The sequence below is a fragment of the Elgaria multicarinata genome, chromosome 9, assembly GCF_023053635.1.
Source record: "Elgaria multicarinata webbii isolate HBS135686 ecotype San Diego chromosome 9, rElgMul1.1.pri, whole genome shotgun sequence".
NCBI lineage: Eukaryota > Metazoa > Chordata > Lepidosauria > Squamata > Anguidae > Elgaria > Elgaria multicarinata.
Window position 1 is genome coordinate 36,393,601 of NC_086179.1, and position 20,628 is coordinate 36,414,228.

At 43.0% G+C, this 20,628-nt stretch overlaps 1 protein-coding gene across 2 annotated transcripts in view; it reads left to right on the top strand.

Annotated features, from left to right (window-relative positions):
• The window catches only part of CACNA1I (calcium voltage-gated channel subunit alpha1 I), a 163,930-nt gene that overhangs the window by 50,564 nt on the left and 92,738 nt on the right, over positions 1-20,628 (top strand). For both annotated transcript variants that reach the window (XM_063133554.1, XM_063133555.1), the window contains exons 4-5: positions 14,680-14,839; positions 20,089-20,404. In XM_063133554.1, the coding sequence (XP_062989624.1) occupies positions 14,680-14,839; positions 20,089-20,404 (476 nt within the window). The remainder of the gene's footprint in view (positions 1-14,679; positions 14,840-20,088; positions 20,405-20,628) is intronic.

The window sequence follows — 20,628 nt, forward strand, 5'->3', positions numbered from 1 at the left end:
ACAAGCTATACAATGCAGAATTATCTTCACTGTTTCTCTACCTGTAGCACACAGATCTGTACACCAGCCCCATTGTATCATGGGCACATGGGAGTAGCTGGGAAATGTTTATATAGATAATGCAAGTGGAATAGGTTGACTTTACTAAGAAAAATATAAGAGCAGCCTTGCAGGATCCTAAAATATTGCAAAGTCTAGCCAATGTTGCAAATGTTATCATGCTGCATTATTGTCGATTATAATTTTTGTTGCAGTATATACGCAAGATCAGTAAGTCATGTTACGTTTCATCTGCAAAGTTCCACAAGCTCCAGAAAGGTGTGTTTCTGCTATTATTAACCTTGTGTTTTCGGTGGGGGTGACCGAGATTCAGTGAGTCACATAGTCAGAAATAGAATCACCCTCTCCTGATGCGCAGCCCTGTCCTCAACTCACGAAACCAAAGGAATACAATAAAAAAATGCTGTGAAACAGCTAGACCTCAGTTTGGTCAGGGGCAAAGGTGACCTCTAGCATTTCACCTGCCAATCTTTGATCTGTATTCCACTCCTGCATAGTACGTTGCTTGGTGCCAAATATATCCCTTGACAGAGGATCCCTTCTTCCAGCACAGAAGGTAATGGGTAGTGTGTTTTTTTCCTCATGTAGAACACCAGGTTGGAGAAGTCTGGGCAATCATGTCAGACATCTTTTCAAACAGTGATCAAAGCAGCAGAATTTCCCCTACAAAACTGTCTTCTGTATGGCCTCTGTATTATCTCTGCTGAAGTAGACTTTCGAAATAATCTCTGATGGAGAAGGAGTAGGAAAGCAACCCTTTTCAAAGAATTTGTGAAATGGTTTAGCTTGAGATCTTGAGTAGAAGCAGAAATGTGAATAGAAAAGAGGACTTCAAAGACACTTTTCAGGTTCTTCACAATCCATTTTCATACATCCCCTTGATCACGAAGGGGGGCAACCCCACCATTAGGAAGAGTGAGATGACCACCTCAGGCAACAGATTAGGTGGGGGGCAGCACAGAAGTGCTGGAGGACAGAACTTGTGTACCATGCAGTCTGCGCTGCATACTCTAGGCTAGCCTGCTACCCTCAAGGTCAGTGGAGGACATGAGCAGGAGGGTGCTATTGCACTCATGTCTTGCTTGTGGGATTCCCAGAGGCATCTGGTTGGCCCCTGTGTGAACAGAATGCTGGTCAAGATGGACCTTTGATCTGATCCAGCATGGCTCTTCTTATGTTCTTATGACACTGTCCTGTTGCCAGTGTTGAAATAAGATCCCGCTACCAGTCAAAATGGCTTCTTTATGTGCAGTGAAGGGGGAGGCATTTTGTCCCCCCACCCAAGCAACAAAATATCTTGGTAGTCCTGACCTTGCATGCTGAATGTGCAGAGGGGGATTGCACTCATAGGCACTACTTCCTAACCTTTATATGTTCAACGAGAGTCTGTAAAACCTTTGATTCCAGAGTCTAAAATTGCCTAAATTGCACCACTGAACATGACCAACAGACCAGCCCACCATTCATTCGTCTAAGCCTTTCTTACTACATCTCATGGTAGTGAATTTCCTAACTCAATAATGCATTGAGTCAAGTATTTATTTTTTGTCTATTTGGGCAAAAAAAAAAAAAAACTTTATTGGGTGACCACTATTTATGAGAGAGGGTGAAAGGTTTCTCTTCAATTACTCTCCACAGCATTTGGGACAAAATGCTCTGTCATTTGTTTTAAGTGAGGTAGTCAAAACAATACTTTTCAATTACAAGTTATTGGGCCTGGGAACACTTTCAAGTACTGGGCTTGATCCCAATTACACAAAAATCACTGGAAAAGCATCAATACTCTTTTGCTAAGCTTTGGATTGTGCTGCACATTACATGTCAAAATAATACCGTTGAAATCAAGATCCTAGCATTTGCAACTCTTCGGGTACATGTAAACTTAGTATGGCAAAAAAAGGCAACACAGAATCAGGAATCCAAGGGTGTAGCATCTTTTCATGTTCAATTCTTATATATATGTTCAGCTTTCAAATGGGGGGGTGGGGCAGGGAGGAACAGTCGGAACAGAGATACACCCTGAAAGAGAGGAGTTCTGAGAAAAGGCATGGAGAAAGAGAGACAGAGAGAGAGAGAAGCCTCCCTGAGCATTCCATAAAGGTGACGGAGAGGATTTCAGGCAGAAAGCAATGCAAAAGGTGCTGGTAATTTTCTCTGACTGTATAATATTGCCTCTGTATTTTGACCTGATCTCGGCAACCTAAGGCTACTTAAGTGTACCCTGCTCAATTATGGGCTGGCAAGGCACATAATGGGAAGAGAAAGAAGGATTGCTTGGGGAAAATTCAGTCCATGCGAAACACTCTGCTTGAAAATGTTGTGTTACTTGTAGGAGCAAATGAAGAAGAGATTTTATTCCCTTAAAGATTGGAATTGCAAATGATGATTGAAAGATTAGGAGGTGAGCAAGGAACGCTCCAGACCACTCATGTTTGCGACCTGTTTTGTCCATTTGTTCAAACAAGAAAAGTGAGCATTTTTCAAAAGTGTGCACTTTCCCCATTGACTAAAAATGCACAATTTAAAGTTGTGTATTTTAAAACTTGTGCAGTTTTAAATTCGTGCATTTTTAAAAAGTGTACATTTCCTAAACATGAATGTAAGTCTGGGAATGTGTGAATATTTTCAGAGAACATGCACTTCCATTCACATTCAGGGTTGTAAATGGGGCATTTTTTAGTGATTGGTGAACAGAAATGAAATTCCTGTATATCCCTACTGTTTTTGCCCCAGCAATACATGTTGCTTAGGAAAAGAATACTCCCCAAAAGCATAAAATGCCATTCATTTGACTTTGGGACAAGTCTATGCAATGAGAAGTGACGAACATGGGAAGATGACCTGATTTCAGAAAAGGTGAGAAGGAGGAGGCATATTAAAAGAGTTTAAGAGCAGGAACATCATTTCAAGGCACGCCTCTGCATGCCAATTGCTGCTCACAGCCTTGCCTTGCTTCCACTTTCCTGGGGGTCGGCAGATGCTGGTTGCTTCACTCAAGATGGTTCAGCTATGGCAGCCAAGCTAATAGGGGTTGACAGGAACTGTCCGGAGGGAGACGTGGACTCTCTAAATTTGAGAGAAGCTTGTCAGAATGGGCCATGGGGCCCCTTCAGAACAAGGCAGGAGAGCCACCCTGCCCAACTCCAAAAGGGAGTTCAGATGCTCCCCTCCTCACCTTGCAGTGGGGGGAAATGACAATGTTATATCATTTGGCTTTGGTGGTATTGAAAGAGTTGCTTCTCTTAATCCCGTCTGCCCTCTGCTCATGAGGCGTGATGTCCGGTGCGTGGCTGCAGTTAGAAGTGCCATGTTTGACTGAGACTTTTGCACTGATTGTTGTCATGGCCTGACATAGCAAGCCTTGCTGCTGCTGCCATTCACAAGCAGACTCTCCCATTCATCGGGCCAGCAGGCCTTTCCCCACACCCACACTGCCTTTCAGTATTCAACTGCGATGAAGTGTTACATTTAAAAATATATCTCACAACCTGCGTTTTCCAGGGGAAATCTGTGAGCTAGAAAACTCTACTGGGTCCCTTTGACAGACACAGCCATTTCCCAATGTGTCTGCCCAGAAGGGTGGTGAGTAGGATGCAACTTTTTTCCCCCTCAGAACCCACACCTGGTGTTCATGCATATTTAATTCTTTGTGCTTTTCTTCGCTGTGAAGAGTGAGTCTTTTCATATTTGATGCCCTGGAAGGCCGCTTCGTTTGCCAGATATGGCACGGTCAATGTTCTCCTCACTTCTCATCGGACAACCCAGGTCCTCCTCTTTTCATTCGGAATGGCTGGGTGCAGTTTTTTTGTTTGCTTTTCAAAGACTGCCTTAGAAAAGGTCATTGCCTCTTTCATATTTGCTGCTCCTCACTGTGAGCCAGTGTGGCTTCTGCTCCGGCGACGGAAAAGGACAAACAGGGTGGAGGGGAGGACAGAGACTTTGAAACAACAGCTTCTGTGGAGGGGGAGTCAGAGCAGAGCAGCGAGAGAAATAGGCACACTGAGAGAATGTTAAGAATAAAAAAGCAAATGGGGAGCAAGGCTGACGGGGGGGAAATGAACAAAACTGAAGCAGCAGGAGAGGAAGACAGCAAAGAATCCATTTTGCAAGACATTTGAGAAGCCGTGATTGAAAAGGCATCTGCTGTTACCCAAGCTAACTTGCTCACCTTCTGAATCTTGCACAGTTTCTCACATACTTCGGACCAGAGCTATATATATATATATATATATATATATATATATATATATATATATATATATATATATATGAATGACCTCATTATAATAAACAATGAGTCTTGTGGGCCCTTAAAGGCTAAGATACACTGGCATAAGCTTTCACAGACACTGTCCCACTCATTCAATGCACGAGGTGTTAACATTAAATTGACAGATTTATAGCGACTTCATTTGATAGACACAAATCTACCAGTTTGAGGTTTGCACTCCTTTTATCAGACGAAGGAGGCAGTGAGCTTCATCACACCTATATTTTTGTCCTGGTTTGCCCCCACATTATCCACCTTCGTTTCATTAGCACATCGAGTGCTGGTCACTTTCACGTGTGCGCATTGTTGTGCTATTTCAGGTCGTGCATCTTTTCACCTGTGCTGGCTTGCACTTCCTCGTATCGCTACTATTCGGGCAAAAACTCCTCTCACTTGTTTTCTCTCACACTATTGCACCTGCCCTGTCACCTCCCTTCTTCTTCCCCCTCCAGTTCATTGGTTGTTGTGGCTGTGAGTGACATTGTGAGGGACCTGAACGCACTCCCCCCCCCCCATTCTGGTTTTTCACTGTAACATTTAAGGGATTTGGGGTTTTATCACCCATTTCTGGCGTTTGAGCTGTGCAGGGTGCAGCATCTTTTGCTACACTAACAGCTTGCAAACTGGCTCCTGTTGGGCAGAAACCATTTTTAAAATTTTATTTCTGCACAAGTACAACAGTACGCGATCACAGCAGTCTGAAACTGCGCAATTACAGAAAAACAACACACAATGCTTTCCCGATGGATCATATTAAATAATATAAGTGAAGGGAGGTTGTTAGCAATCGGCAATCGGTGATGGATTCCTTTGGGGAACCACACAATAAATGGAAAGGAGTTTTTTTAATGGGAGACAGCATGGGCGATTTGCGGCTTTATTGGTCACACCTGTTTCTGCCATTTGAGCTGTGTGGGGTGTTTTTGTGCCCACGCTCCCTCCCCCTCCCCAGTGGTTGAGAGTGATTGAAAAATGTTATAGTGGATAGGCATCAGGGTGTAGTTGCGCAACTCCACCTGAGCACCAATGCAGGAGGCAGAAAAAAGAGGGAAGCCGAAAGAGAGCAGGAGTTGGAGCAGTAAAAGTACAATTGACTGTTCCTTCATTCCACCGATGCAGCACACGTCCCCAAACAGAACAAGGAAAGGAATTCAAATAGTGCACTGGATGAGAACTGCCCCGCCCTCCTCTTTTATCAGTGAGACCGCCCTTCAACACACACACACACACACCAAAAAAATCGGGATGTACCAATAGCGCAAGGACAGCTTTACACAGGGATGGAGGAGCGGTTTTATTGTGCTTGGAGGAAAAAAACAGAATTTCCCTGCTCCAAAATAAGGTGGAAAGGGAAACAGGAAGAGGTGAGATGAGTGTGGGTCAGGGACAACGTGATATGAGTACTGTGCTGCAAAACCACATAGCAGGCATGGCAAGAGTGCGATAAATCACTGGTGTGATGGAGCTCAGTGTCCATCAAAACTTATGTCAGAATAAACATGTTAGTTGTTGCTTTGGCTGTAACAGACTAACATGGCTACCCCTTAGAAGTCATCACAAGGATAACATGTGAAGATGAGCGTGGAGGCTGTTGCCCAGGGCTGGTGTCAAGGTAGGCATAGTTGGGTACCTGCTGAGGTCCCACATAGCAGGGGCACATGGACAAGAACCCCCTGGAGTTGCTCCTGCTCCTCACCATTATAACCTGCTTATTCATCAACCTCTCATTCTGGCCCAGACAAAGGTGATGATGAGGAAGAAGAGCAATAGATGCCACTGCCTACCTACTCACCAACTCATTGCTTGTCAAGCAAGCAAGTGGTAGCAATAAGGAGAAAAAGGATGAGAAGCAATAACAGCTGGTGAGAAGGTAGACTCAATGAGGGAGAGGGCACTGAGGGTGTCTTGCTTGCCACATTAAACATAAACACACTCAATCACATGAGGGGGGAGATAAGTACAGTTTCCACTGTAACACGAACTGCCAAGGCATAAATTCATGATCCCTCTTTCCTCCTAAACTAATCAGCATATACATACACATTAGCCTATGGGGATCTGGCAGGAGTTCATCTATCCCAACTTTTCTGAGAATCCTGGTTGCATGTCTCTCCTTCCAACATACTTTTGCCCAGCCCAAGTTCCAGAGCTGTGTTTTCTTTGCAAACATAGATCTGAAATCCGGACTGGTGGGAAAGCAACCCCACTGCCAGGGGTTGAACCCTGGGATCATCAGTATGGAAGTTTGTGCTCTACCACTGATCTACAACCCTTCCCAAATAGTGCTCTGATTCTCATCCTTTCTGATTAAGGCTGCCAGCAGCAGTAGTAGCATCACCCAGCTATAAGAATTAAAAAGATAAGGCATGGACATACATTGAAAATGACGTTGCATTTGTATAACGCCTTTTGTCCATATGCGCCCTAAAGTGTATTGCAACTTTTATTAACCGATGGTCTGGATTTAATGCCCTGGGGACCGCATTTTTCCCTTTGGTGAAAGCAATACATTCTATGTGTCACTTGTTGCATAGCAATAGCCTTTGGTAAGAAAGGAAATGAAGGAAAGGACACACCAAAACAAATTGCAGGGTTTTTGGAGGTACAGCAGGCAGCATTAATGATGCAACCTTGACATCTGACTGTGACCTTAGGCTGCCTGTGATATTTGGATTATTCCACTGTCTCTTTATAATGAGCTCCAACCGATGAGGAGTCAGGACCCTTTGTGTCTCATATGAATGGCACCACCATGTGCACATTACTACACTGTAAGAGTGTTAAAGAAAAATCACCTCCTGAATTACCAGTGGAATATCAGGTGTCTGGGTCTTCCTAGTGGTCATCTAAGCATGTTACTGTGTACATTGTTCCATGGGTTCTACTGTACAGGTGGATGGATTGACTACACCTGGCAGAGTAGAAGAGCTTGCCTCTCTAGTGCATTCTTACCCAGCTTTCCAAAAGTTACCTTTCTGACATGTGCAGCTTTAACAATTAAGGTTCTCAAGCTTGGTTGCTGTCAAGGGAGAATCTCCGAATCAGCACTTCAGGCAACAATACCAGTGTAGATGCTTCACTCAGATTCCTTCTATTGAACGGGGTCCCCAGGGATAAAGAGGTAATGGAGTTGTTTTCCGATCTTTGGAGCTCTTGGCATGCTGGTGGAAGCTCTGGTTCAGCCTGGTTTTGGAGAGCAAATTTCAGACAGGCAAATTGGTCGGGGGCATATTGGGAAAAATACAAGTAAATGGAAATTTCACTGGGCATTAATCTCATAAAGAAAAGTGATATAGCCAATGGGTGTGTTTTCTTTGAACGCAGCCCACATTATTAGCTTGAAATGTCTATGAACATGACAGAGGCCAACGTGCCATAAGTTGTGAACACATCACACTTTTCATGTTATGCCATGACCCTAATACATCCCTGGTGCATGCCTTCATGCTCTCTGTGGCAGCCAGGTTCCAACAGCAATGATTCTCAAAGTAAACCATAACAAGTATGAAGGAGAGACACGTGTTCCTTGGTATTTGGGAGACGTGCATGTGGGCAGCCTCAAGATCCCCATGCATGCTTAGAGACTCATGTCTCTGTCTCACATTTTACTCTTTGCCTTGGTGATCAGCAGATTAATCCAGGTTGCACAAATAGTGACAACATCGTTCTTTGGTAGTTGGGGAGAGAATCGTCAGTTATTTATGATTTCAACATACATTTAAGACTTAGCCATGGGAATGTTATCTTAAAAATATATGCACTGACAAAAGCAGATTAACATTTCGAGGAACAGTTCCTAGTATTCTCAGAAGTGTGACTAGGTTCTCCCCTTCACATGCTGCCTATAGTTAGCAGCCTGCCTATAGTTCCCAGCCTGCTAGGACAAGAAAAAGAGGTAGTACTGCTTTACCAAATTGACCGAGACTCTAATATGTACAGTCTACATTCTGAAAGTTTCAGGCAGCCAGTTTTCATCTTTTCATGCTTTTAAATAGAGGTGTGTTTCAGATTCAGCAGAATCTCAAATCCAGATTCAGGAATATCCAAATTAAAGCAAGATTCTTCCAAAGCAGACCAAATACAAATCTGAAGCTTCATCAGCAAGTCTGAGATTTAAACAGACACAGAGAGTGTGCCTACAAAAACTGATACTTTTTCTACAAGCTCTCCGTAGAATGGTCTAATCACAGTGAATGGTTTTACCAGGGCTCTCCAACCCAGGTGCTTTGTGGGAGGGATGCTGAAGTAATCACAGTAGTAGTAATCCATCATTCAGTGGATTTTGCTAGTTCTTTATCCCAAGAGCAGAACTGTTAAGAGTTTTGGTGGAGTCTGTAGTTCCATGGAGGGTGTAGCATTGAGCGCTTGCTTGGTGTTGGATGTTCAAAAAATGTTGGATGTTCAAAAAAAAAAAAAACATACAAGGGATAAAGGAAACCAAATCATTTCTCCTATTTTCCCCCTGCAAAATTCCTGCAACAAGAAAATGCTGCACCCATCATTCTGAAATGTTGCAGGTTTCTTATCTAGGGACACCTCTATGCTGTATGCAGTTTTCACAAGAAATGCATGGGGGGGGGGAAACCATTGTGGGATAAGAGCATCCCTTTTTGGAACTCTCCAAACTGTAAAGACTGCTCCCAGAACAATTTATTTGAAACTTGGCAGGCAACTATATATATAAAATTTTTAGGGGGGGGGGGAATGTTCATGCTATGTAGTGCAGGGATATATTGTGACATTCTGGACATTATGGGAGTTGGATTTTCATGAATTAATGGGGGAAATGGATTTATGGTGTCCAGGTGTGTTGTCTAGGTAAGAGATGAATATACATCATGCCATTGTTTTTCTCACACTTATTTAGCAGGTTGTGTCAATTCTCAGAGGTCATGCAGTTGCCACATTCATGCTTACTTTCTACCTTACTGTGAGGAACTGATTTTTCACATCACGCAAAAAGTGCATCTATTTTCATTTGTCAAATGCCATGCCGTGATTGAGCATGTTCAAGAAGGTCTGAGAAACTGGCAGGAGTCTTCATAGGACTTTTAACTGTTGTTCTTTTTATTAGCATTGATCAGAAAGTTAGGAATGAGTGAATGAGTAATGGTGTGTTCAATATTCCCCAGGCAAGATGCTCAGAGTGTCTGCTGGTGAATAATTGATGCTCCAGAAGCAAACCAACTGGTTCCTCATGCTACTTCCTGATAGTTAGGGGACTGAGGTTTCTCATTTCCCCATTCTTAGGTTTAGTTTGTCCCAAACTCTGAGGTTGTTTTTTTAAAAGTTTGCATGAAAATTCATAGAAATTGTTGTGTGCATTTCTTCTAAAACATGCACTTTGCATGTAATTTTGCCTAACGTACACTTTTTTTGCAAGTCATTTCCCCAATACAATGCATTTTAATGTTATTTTCACTAATACAAGCAATTTTGCATGCATTTTTTCCTAATATACACATTTTTGCATGAATTGTTTAATGGGGGATCTTCATTGCAAAATTCAGAGAAGGTTGAATTTGGAGAATAACTGTTGTTTGTGTGTGTTGGTTCAAAAGGATAAAATTAAGTCAGCTCACATTAAAATGCAAACTGAATTAATTTCTTCCCCATCCCTACTCAAAAGCAAGTTACAGTGTGTTCAATGGGATGTTGTGTCTTATTGTTTTTTATTAAAATTGTGTGTGTGTGTGTGCGCGCGCATGTGTTGTCTGTTTATATGTTTGTATATAAATGATTTTATATTATGTGCAATGCATTTTTTAAAAAAAAATATAAACTGCCTAGAGAGCTTTAGCTATTGAACAGTATAGAAATGAAAAGAATGCAATGAAATGGAAGTGTGCATAGGTGGCAGCTTGATTGTAAATTGTCCCATAGAGCTGTCCCAAAGTGAAGCTAGATTTACTAGAGCTTCCTACCTTCTCTTGCCAGGGGCCCCTGCTCATACCCACTGTCACCTCTTCATTCATTTATGGTAGTTCATCATATGGTAGCTACAGAAATATTGTGGTTTAATCTTCATGAAATCATCTCAGATTCCCATATACCTTCTATCTTGACCCAATATCAGTAGTGATGTTGGGGGGGGGGATACTGGTGGCATTTTATCATTAGTCATTCACATGCTTGTAAGGTCTAAATCAGGAGCCTTTTAACTCTGCGAGAGAGTGGAGAAATGATTATAAATCAGTTTTATACTATTAATGCAAATCAGAGTCCCTGGAGTTAAATCGTTACAACTGATTGTGTATATAAGTGCTATTCTTTTGCCACTGCTGTTATGTGAGCACTTTTGGACATCTCATTTCTTCCCTTGCAGCTTAGATTTCACAGATCTCAAAGAAAGGAGGTTGCTGGGCACAAATTGTTCATCAAAAGCCTCAGGATGTTTTCACGGGAATTAACATCCATACCTGTATAAATAAACTTGCACCTGTGAATGCTCTAATCCGTCATTGTACCAAATTCCGTGCATTTTTGTAAACCCATGGAGTCCTTTATTCCCAGGCACAGGAGCAGAATAACACAAGAAAATGAGACAAAGTGTAAAGCACAAGTTGATGTGGCTAATTACTTGACAGTGGGCATAAAAAGGGGATTAACTGGTGCCTCAAGGGATTGTCACTGAATCCTAATCTTATCTTTCCTTCTTCCTTTCCTTTTTGCAGTCATCTGAAGTAATGAACTAGTTATAAATAGCTAATTAGTCAATTATACGCTGGCCTACATGCAGCAACTTGTAACATGAAATTCCCTGGACCCATGCAGCAGGGAGTCTCAGCAGACAAGAGGAAGCAGGTGGGCTAGATGTGAAGGGATTAGGAATGTTATTGATACTTAGAAGAATTTACAGGATGCAAGCAGCCATGGAGAACATGGGGAATATTATTAATTTAGCAAAGGGTGCTGTCATATCCATGGGTCAGCCCAAAATTTCTTCATCTATTGTATCTTGAAGATTTTAAAGAGTCCACACACAAGAAGAGGATGGTATCAGTCGAGTGCTGGTCTGGAGTGTTTGTACTTTGTGTTGCGTACTCGAGACAGATTAGGGATTCTGCTGGCGTACCGTCCAACAGTCTGCTGCCCAACAGTCTCCCTGCCTGAGCTGACAGAGGTTGTCTCGGATCTGGTATTGAGGACCCCCAGGATGATGGTTCTGGGGGATCTCAACTTCCATGCTGAGGCTCCTGTATCCAGGGCGGCTCAGGACTTCATGGCCGCCATGACAACCATGGGGCTGTCTCAACATGTCATCAGCCCAACACATGCAAAGGGACACACACTTGACTTGGTTTTCTCGACTGGGCAGGAGGATGGTGATCTGAAAGTGGGGGAATTAACATCTACCCCCTTATCATGGTCAGATCACTTTCTATTGAGGTTTGAAGATAAAGTCACTCAGATTCGTCATGAATTGGACAGCACACTTAATGCAGCTCCACTAGTAGAGGCGTTCAGAGCGCCGTCCAGTTCAGTTTTATTGGATGAGTTTCAGTTATTAAGGCCCGAGGATGTGGACAAGGTGCTTGGCCAAGTCCGGTCGACCACCTGTGTGCGTGACCCTTGACCCTTATGGCTCATTACAACAAATAAGGAGGAGATCGCCAGCTGAGTCCAGGAGGTTGTAAATGCCTCCTTGAGAGAGAGAGTGGTGCCAGCCTCTTTAAAAGAGGCTGTAATTAGACCACTCCTGAAGAAGCCTAACTTGGCACCGGAGGATGTTAACAACTACAGGCCGGTGGCTAATATCCCATTCCTGGGCAAGGTGCTTGAGTGGGTGGTTGCAGGACAACTCCAGGCACTCTTGAATGAAATGGGTTATCTAGATCCATTTCAATCGGGTTTCAGGCCTGGTTTTGGAACGGAAACTGCCTTGGTCGCCCTGTGGGATGACCTTTGCCGAGAGAGGGACAGGGGGAGTGCGACCCTGTTGGTTCTCCTGAACCTCTCAGCGGCTTTCGATACCATCGACCATGGTATCCTTCTGGATAGGCTGTCTGAGCTGGGAGTAGGAGGTACTGCGATGCAGTGGTTCCGCTCCTACTTGGATGGCCGATTCCAGAAGGTGGTGCTGGGGGATTATTGCTCTGTGCCATGGCACCTAAGCCATGGGATTCCACAGGGCTCTATTTTATCCTCTATGCTGTTTAACATATACATGAAGCCGCTGGGGGAGGTTATCCAGAGATGTGGACTGAGGTGTTATCAATATGCGGATGATACCCAGCTCTACCTTTCCTTTTCATCAAACCCAGGTGAGGCAGTGGCTGTTCTGAACCAGTGCCTGGTAATGAACTGGATGAGGGCTAACAAACTGAGATTCAATCCAGAAAAGACGGAGGTACTGTTAGCAGGTGGTTCATCTGTCCGGCGAGGTGATGTTTGCCCTGTCCTGGACAGGGTTGCACTCTCCCTAAAGGATCGCGTCTGTAGTTTGAGGGTGCTCTTGGATCCAGAACTGTCACTTGAGGCACTGGTGAACTCAGTGGCAAAGATTACCTTTTATCAGCTTAGGTTGATATACCAACTACGCTCTTATCTGGACAGAGATAGCCTAGCTACAGTTATCCATGCTCTGATAATCTCTCGTTTGGATTACTGCAATGCGTTTTACATGGGGCTGCCTTTGAAAACAGTCCAGAAACTTCAAATGGTACAAAACAGGGCAGCACAGTTACTAACAGGAACTGGCCGACGAGACCACATCACGCCAATCCTTTTCCAGCTTCATTGGCTGCGAGTCCAGGTCCGAGCTCGATTCAAAGTGCTGGTATTAACATTTAAAGCCCTAAATGGCTATCTGAAGGAACACCTCCTTCCATATGTACCTGCCATATGTACCCTAAGGTCATCCTCAAGGGTCCTTCTCCATGAGCCCCTGCCAAAGGAAGTGAGGCAGGTGGCTACCAGGAGGAGGGCCTTCTCTGCTGTGGCACCCCGGCTGTGGAATGGGCTCCCTAAGGAGGTTCGCTTGGCACCTACATTATATGCTCTTAGATGCCAGGTGAAGACCTTTTTATTCTTCCAGCATTTTAACAGTCTATAAATAAATTTTAACTTGGTGTTTTAAATTTGTAATTTTGCATTGCTGCTGTTTTTATCTGATTGAGCTTTTATATTGTATTTTATATTATGGTTTTATACTGTTGTTTTACACTTTGAATGGTTTTAATTTTTTTGAACCGCCCAGAGAGCTCCGGTTATTGGGTGGTATAGAAATGTAATAAATAAATAAATAAATAAAATTGATCACAATCAAAAGAAAATAAACGATGTGAAAAAATGATGTTTAATGACAAAACAATGCATTTTGAGCTAAAATACTCTCCTTGTTAGGGGATATTTGTTTCAAAGAAAGCCATTCAAGAAATAGCTGTCTGAACAAAAGCTTTCTTTGAATTGTTCACTTTAGGAAGAATGTATTTCAGCTGAAAATAGTTTGCGTTTTGTTTTGGGGTTAGGGGTGGGTGGTCAGCTTTGGATTTTGACATTAAGGAAATTTACAACCACGGCAGCCCTGGAGTCTGGGTTCTTTCTATCTGCAGAAAGTGGACTTTTTTAAAGTGCTTCATATAACTTAGATATCATAAAAGTAATACATTAGAATAAGAATGTATATAACATGGTAAATCAGGGCTGGATTAACCATTAGATTTAGAGAACAATCCCTTGGCTCCTGGACAGTGTCTGAGGGACTATAGGATTGTTCTGAGTCCCCCATCTGAGGTAGGAGACAGCACTCTGACGTCGTAGGGGGAGTCAGAGATCTGCCCCTCCCTCCCTCTCACAGCTGGCATGGAAAGCATTGTGTAGGATGGGTACTGAAGTTAAGAACTCAACCTGGGAGAGGGGGAAATGGGAGAGTTCCTGTGGCCAGGGAGGGGAGGAGACTGGAGAGGCCAGAATACAAGGTATCCTGAGGCTCTGGCATCCTCCTTTTCTCCCCATCCTCCTTCCCTCCCCCTTTCTCTTCACTAGAAGGGCAAAAACACCAACTATTGAAAAATGCAGCCCTGGAGGAAAGGGAAGCAAAGATCGCTTCCACTGTTCTTTCCGCCTTGCAAACGATGATTATAAGCCTCCAAGTTTGGGGGCTTATGATCATTGCCCACACAATGAATAGGATTGTGCCCTAAATGTTCTATTGCTTCCCCTAATTTGAAGCTGCCAAATTGTACAGCATTTTCTCTCTGCCTCCCTTTTCTATTCACCTGGGATTTCTTCCTGTAATGTCTTCTCCTTTCTTTCCCCACTCCTTCTGGTCTTTCCCTCCATCACCATCCCTGCTCCTGTGCCATGACCTGTCCCTCTGTACCTTCCTGGCCTTGTTCCTCTTGCAGGCATGCGAATCCTGGTGAATTTGCTCTTGGACACCCTACCCATGCTGGGGAATGTTCTGCTTCTCTGCTTCTTTGTCTTCTTCATCTTTGGCATCATCGGAGTGCAGCTGTGGGCTGGTCTACTGAGAAACCGTTGTTTCATGGAAGAGAACTTGACAATGTGAGTGACTGGAAGATGACTCCGTCATCCCCTTTTCTGAAGTCTCTCTCCTCCCTCTTTTATTCCCCTTGTTGTGGAGCTAGTCCAATCCCCTAACATTTCAGTCTATGTTTCTCTCCAACTCCCACTTCCTTGAGTACAAATCTTAAAAGTACCATCTGCCACTTAAAAGGAAATGTGGAGTTATTGGAGGCACCATTGTACCAGGTGGCCTCAACATCCAAAACATTATCATAGAATCATAGAGGGGTTTTTTTGGGGGGGGGGTCTTACATAGAAAGCTACCTTATCATGAGTCAGATCCTTTGATCCATCTAGCTCAGTATTGTCAAAACTGGCTGGCAGCAGCTCTTTAGAGTTTCAAGGAGGAAATTCCCCCAGCCTTCTCTGGAGATGCTGGAGATTGAACCTGGGACCTTATGCATGCTAAGCATGTGCTCTATCACTGAGCTACAGCTGTTCCATCTTGTACATCATCTTGCCCAATGCCCTGCTTGATGTAGGAAATCCAGAGGTAGAACAATCCCACTAAGTGGCTGCCTCTGCTTAAAGTCCTCCAGTGAGGATGAGCCCATTACCCCAGATAACTGATCCTATTTTGAATTGCTCTAACCAGGGAGAAGTTTCTCCTAATGGTCAACCAAAAACTATCCCCCCTATAACCCAGGTAGTGCTGGGCCCAAAATGCACCCCTTTGGGAGGACCATTTATCTCTTATGACAGGGGGCATTTGGGGTGACCTTCAGAAGGTGTGAGAGAAATTCTTATATTTGGGGGCAGCTTTCCATGTTAGACAAAGTGGCAGAGGGTTCCACAATCCTTCTTTCACTAAAAGTAAGCTTTACCTCATCTTCAAGAGGAAGCAGCCCAGCAGCATTCCTCATGGCCAATTGGAATGATGTTACATTGTGATGGGTTGTGGCGGGGCGGGGGAGGTTAAGGCTGCCTGGGTGTAAATCTCTGCCCATTAGACCTAGTCCTGCACTCCGGAGCAGCAGAGAATACATATTTGCCCTCTTTTAAATTTTATGCAACAGCCCCATAGGGATTTGAAGAGTGCTATCATGTCCCCTCTCTGACTTCTCTTCTCTGGAAAAAAAAACCTCAATTCCTTCCACCTTTCCTCAGAGGACTTGTTTTCCACACCCCTGGCCATCTTTATTGCCTTTCTCTGAACTAAATTCCAGTTTATCTGTATCCTTACAGTGAAGCCCCCAGAACTCCAGATGAGGTCTAACTAGTATCATTTCTGAGGGCTCGCTTTATTTATTTATATTATTTCAAAACATTTCTGTTTCACTTTTCTATTTAAAAATACTCAGACCAGCTAACAAAGAATGCCACATTTCAGCCCACTAAAACAACATAAAACAAATTAGCAGTTATAAGATAAAAACCAGCAATTTAAAGCATCATGATAGTCAAATCAGAGGGTTTTAAAAAAAGTCAAATAGCCTCTGCAGTTAGTAATGCTACCCAATCCCTTGGCCCAGATTAGCTCTATATTTATCATGTGTATAACCTAGAGCCAATTCACATCACTTTTGAAATATTTGTGGGGCTGCATTCATGTGAGCTCTTTGCTGCAGACTTAAAGAAAAACATAAGCCTATGCTCTCTGCTTCTACCATATGCAAAGAGGGAATGGCAATAACATCTGGCAGCATTTTATCCTCTGAAGGTGCTGCATATTGGCATAGGTGACTGCTGCTTCCAGTAACCAACTTTACCCAGTATAATGCCAGTCTCATATACTGTGTTGCAGAAAGGGTGAAAGGAAGAGGTCACCTTAAGGAAAGAGGATGGGTATGGATTAGCTGGACGCTGTACCTCTGTGGAATATTACATGCTTTGCATGCAGAAAGTCTCAGGTTCAAGCCCCGACTTCTCCAAGTAGAGCTGGAAAAACTCTGGCCTGAAACCCTGGAGAGCTGCTGCCAGTCAGTGTTGACAATACTGGGCTAGATGTTCCAATGGTCTGACTCAGTTAAAGACAGCTTCCTGTGTCCTTAAGACACTGGTATAAACTGAATGTCTCTTTGCCCCTTTCTCCAGTCCACACATAGCTGACACGTGACCAGGATTTGCGTGGGCCTACTGAGTGAACTCTGTGGTTGTGACCTTTCGGGGGGGACGGGACACAATCCCCCTCCTCCACCTGGGATATTTACTTTTGAAAGGGTCACAGCTGCCGTTTTCTAAGTGATGCTAAAAATATGTTTTCATTTCCAACAGTATTTTTTTTAAAAAAGTCTCTTGACAAACTAGTTACTGCAGAAAAAGCCAGTTTTAATTTGAATGATCATACTACCAAACTGGATATTTGATTAGAATTTCCCATTATATGCATATTAACCACATATGCCCTCCCCCATTTCAGATGTTGCTTAGCAACCTCCTACGTGTGTCCCCAAATTGCCCCTGCTGTTCAAACAGGTGTCATACCAACCAGGCTAACAACTACCCGGAGGGGGCAGTGTTAAGAGCTCTGATTGGCTGCCCAGATCACCTTAGCATTGGCACCAGCACCACTACTGAGGCCCTACAGATCTGTAATCCTTCTGCTCTGTAATTTCAAACAATGTGAGTCTAGTTTATGCTACAAATATGCCCTTTGAAAGTTATAGCTCAGCCTCAGAACTATTTCACACATTACACAGCAAGAAGTGCAGCCTATCCTGACTGCCTAGTGTACCTTTATGATACATGTTTTATTTATTCATTTCTGGTATTTCTACAACACCTTTCAGAGCAAAGCTCTCCCAAAGCAGCTTACTATGTATTTAACAAATATTTAATTCTTGGCTTCCTATTACATTTTCAGATGTGCATTTACCACATCTTTGGCATACATCTGAAACATATCATGGGTGAAGCTTCCCATAGTATTGTTATTTGTGTTACAGCAGGTGACCCTGTTGTTTAAAATAGTGCTGTCATATTTTAAGACTGTTCATTCCATTTTGATTTTTACTAATCTTGGTTTCTGCAGGTTTACTTCTACAGTTTTAAGTTTGGATTCAATATTATGGGAAGCATTGCTGTCAGATGTTAGGAAATAAGTATGTGAAATGATTCCATACACTGGCATAGCACCAGATTCCCCATTTGCTGTACGAGGCATGCATCTGCTGTCTATTTTAGTTCTAACTATGTGTACAGTATACTGCTTGGGGGAGAAAAATTGATAAAAACTTGAACTCTTACTATGGCCTTTCTCAACATCTTTTTCCCAATGTGTAGATATTGGATTTGGCTTGGGGCTTGTATCTCAATTCAGATCATCCTCGAAACCATGGCTTGGGTCATCTTGAATTTTTTATTTATTTATTTACAATATTTATATACTGCTACCCATTCAAAAGATCTCAGAATGGTGTACAACAAATAGAATAAAAGAATAAAAACACTATATTAAAATACAATTTTTAATTTAACAAAATACTGATAAAACTCCAATCTGGTTAAACCATGGATGGTAATTCATGCCCTCACATGACCTCTTGAATGAGGCACAATCTCGCTCCCTCACTTTTCCCCAGTGTCTCTCTCTGGACATGTCTAGACAGAGCGATATCCTGGGGATCATCCCAGGACTGTCCCTGTGCATCCACATGATGTACAGGGGATCCTGGGAGCAGGGAGGGAAGATCCCTGCATTTCCCTGGTATATTGCCCTACACTTTTGTCCCAGTTTTTCCCATGGTCCCAGGATGATCCCGAGACCACAGGACGCATGGGCAGTTGTCCCGCTTTGTCCTGTCTCCTCACAAGTAACCGCAATGAGCCGGGAACCGGGCATGGGGCACAGAGCTCCTCAGGAGCTCCATGCCCATCAGGGGTGGGGTGGGGGAGCAAGAGGGGGCTTTTTAACAAAAAAATTACCTTTTTCACTGGAGCGTTCCCGTGCTCATTTTCGATAACAAAACAAAAACAAAATGGTGGGGGCAATGTCCTCTTCCTCCTGGGATGCCACGTGCAGTGAGGGGGAGGATCTCGCAATCATCTTCTCCCTCCACCCCCCAGTCTAGACATGCCCTCTGTTTCCCTCTCCATTCAGCACTAACCACCATTTGCCATGATGACACCTAAGCTATGATTAGCATTTGCCTTCCAAACCACAATCAGAGTTTTGTAAACCTGTATTTAGGAGTTCAAGATGAGCGCATGGAGATGGGAGGAGTGTACATGCCAGCCCTGCCACCAGCAGCCTGTTACAATTCGGCTCCAGCCCCTGCACTTCCCACATTCTTCACTTGTTCAGCTGAATATGTTTTTACAACTTATTTTTTATTAAATTTATATACTGATCAACCGACAAATGCTCTATAGGTAATTTACAAATATAAAAAACAAAACAAAATAAAACAACAATAAAATAACAACTATTTAACAGAGAGCTTCGGCTATTGGGCGGTATAAAAATGTAATAAATAAATAAATAAATAAACTAAAAGCAATAAATGCAACAATGAAAATATTAAAATGATTAAAATATTAAAGAGCAAGCAGAAAAGTTAATACATGGAGAACAGATTGAAGATTAAATATCTGCTGGAAGAGGCATCTAAATGTATACACTGAGGACACCAAGCAGATCTCCCAGGGAAAGGCATTCCACAGACAGGGGGCTACAACAGAGAAGGCTCTTGCACCATTATGGACAGTGGCACCGAAGAAGAAGCCTCCTGTTTAGCTTCACCCTACCCAGTGCCTGTTTACACTTCCCTATGCCTGTTTGCATTCTCTTTCCCTCCTTATTGTTTACTACAACTCTATTAGATTGTAAGCCTATGCGGCAGGGTCTTGCTATTTACTGTGTAATCTGTACAGCACCATGTACATTGATGGTGCTATATAAATAAATAAATAAATAAATAAATAAATAATAATAATAATAATAATAATAATAATAATAATAATAATTACTCCATTAGGTAGACCATACTGGTCCTAAGCTGTTTAGGGCTTTAAACAGCAAATTTTCAGCCATGACAACAAATTGCGGTGATTACTAAACAGGAACTCATGTGAGTAGAAAGGAACATCAAACCTACACCTTGTTTCTTGTAAAAATGGGACTTGAACATGCTCCTGCAAATGGCTTAATAAGCAATCTCCTCTTCTGCTTCTGTAATAGATGGTTGGAAGGCTAATATGATCAAGTGGTACTCCCAGTCTCCACAGATATTATTAACTCTAATGTTTGCCATGACAATTTCATTAGCATATTCTTTCTGTCCTCTCAGACAAGGTAACTTCACCCTTCCTCCCTATTATCAACCTGAGGAAGATGATGAAATGCCCTTCATATGTTCGCTGACAGGAGATAATGGCATCATGGGTTGCCACGAAATCCCCCCACTGAAAGAGCGGGGTCACGAATGCTGTTTGGACAAGGATGACTATTACTACTACACCTCTGTTAGACAGGAGTTCAATGTCAGTGGCATGTGCGTCAACTGGAACCAGTATTACAATGAGTGTCGTACAGGCAACTCCAATCCACACAAAGGGGCCATCAACTTCGACAATATTGGCTACGCATGGATTGTTATATTTCAGGTAATCTAAGTTGGGATGTCAAAGACCTGATGTTAATTGTATACCTCGGGACTGCACAACATCTTCTCAGTCCTTTACTGAAATATTTGGATGTGTTTGTGAGTGTGATGCGTTATTCATGTGATGATAGCACAACTGTCTGGCCAGCAGGCCAGGTATTTGGCAGTTACACCTGGCATATGATTCTAGCAAAAGTAAGTGAGGGTCAAGTGGTCAAGACAGGT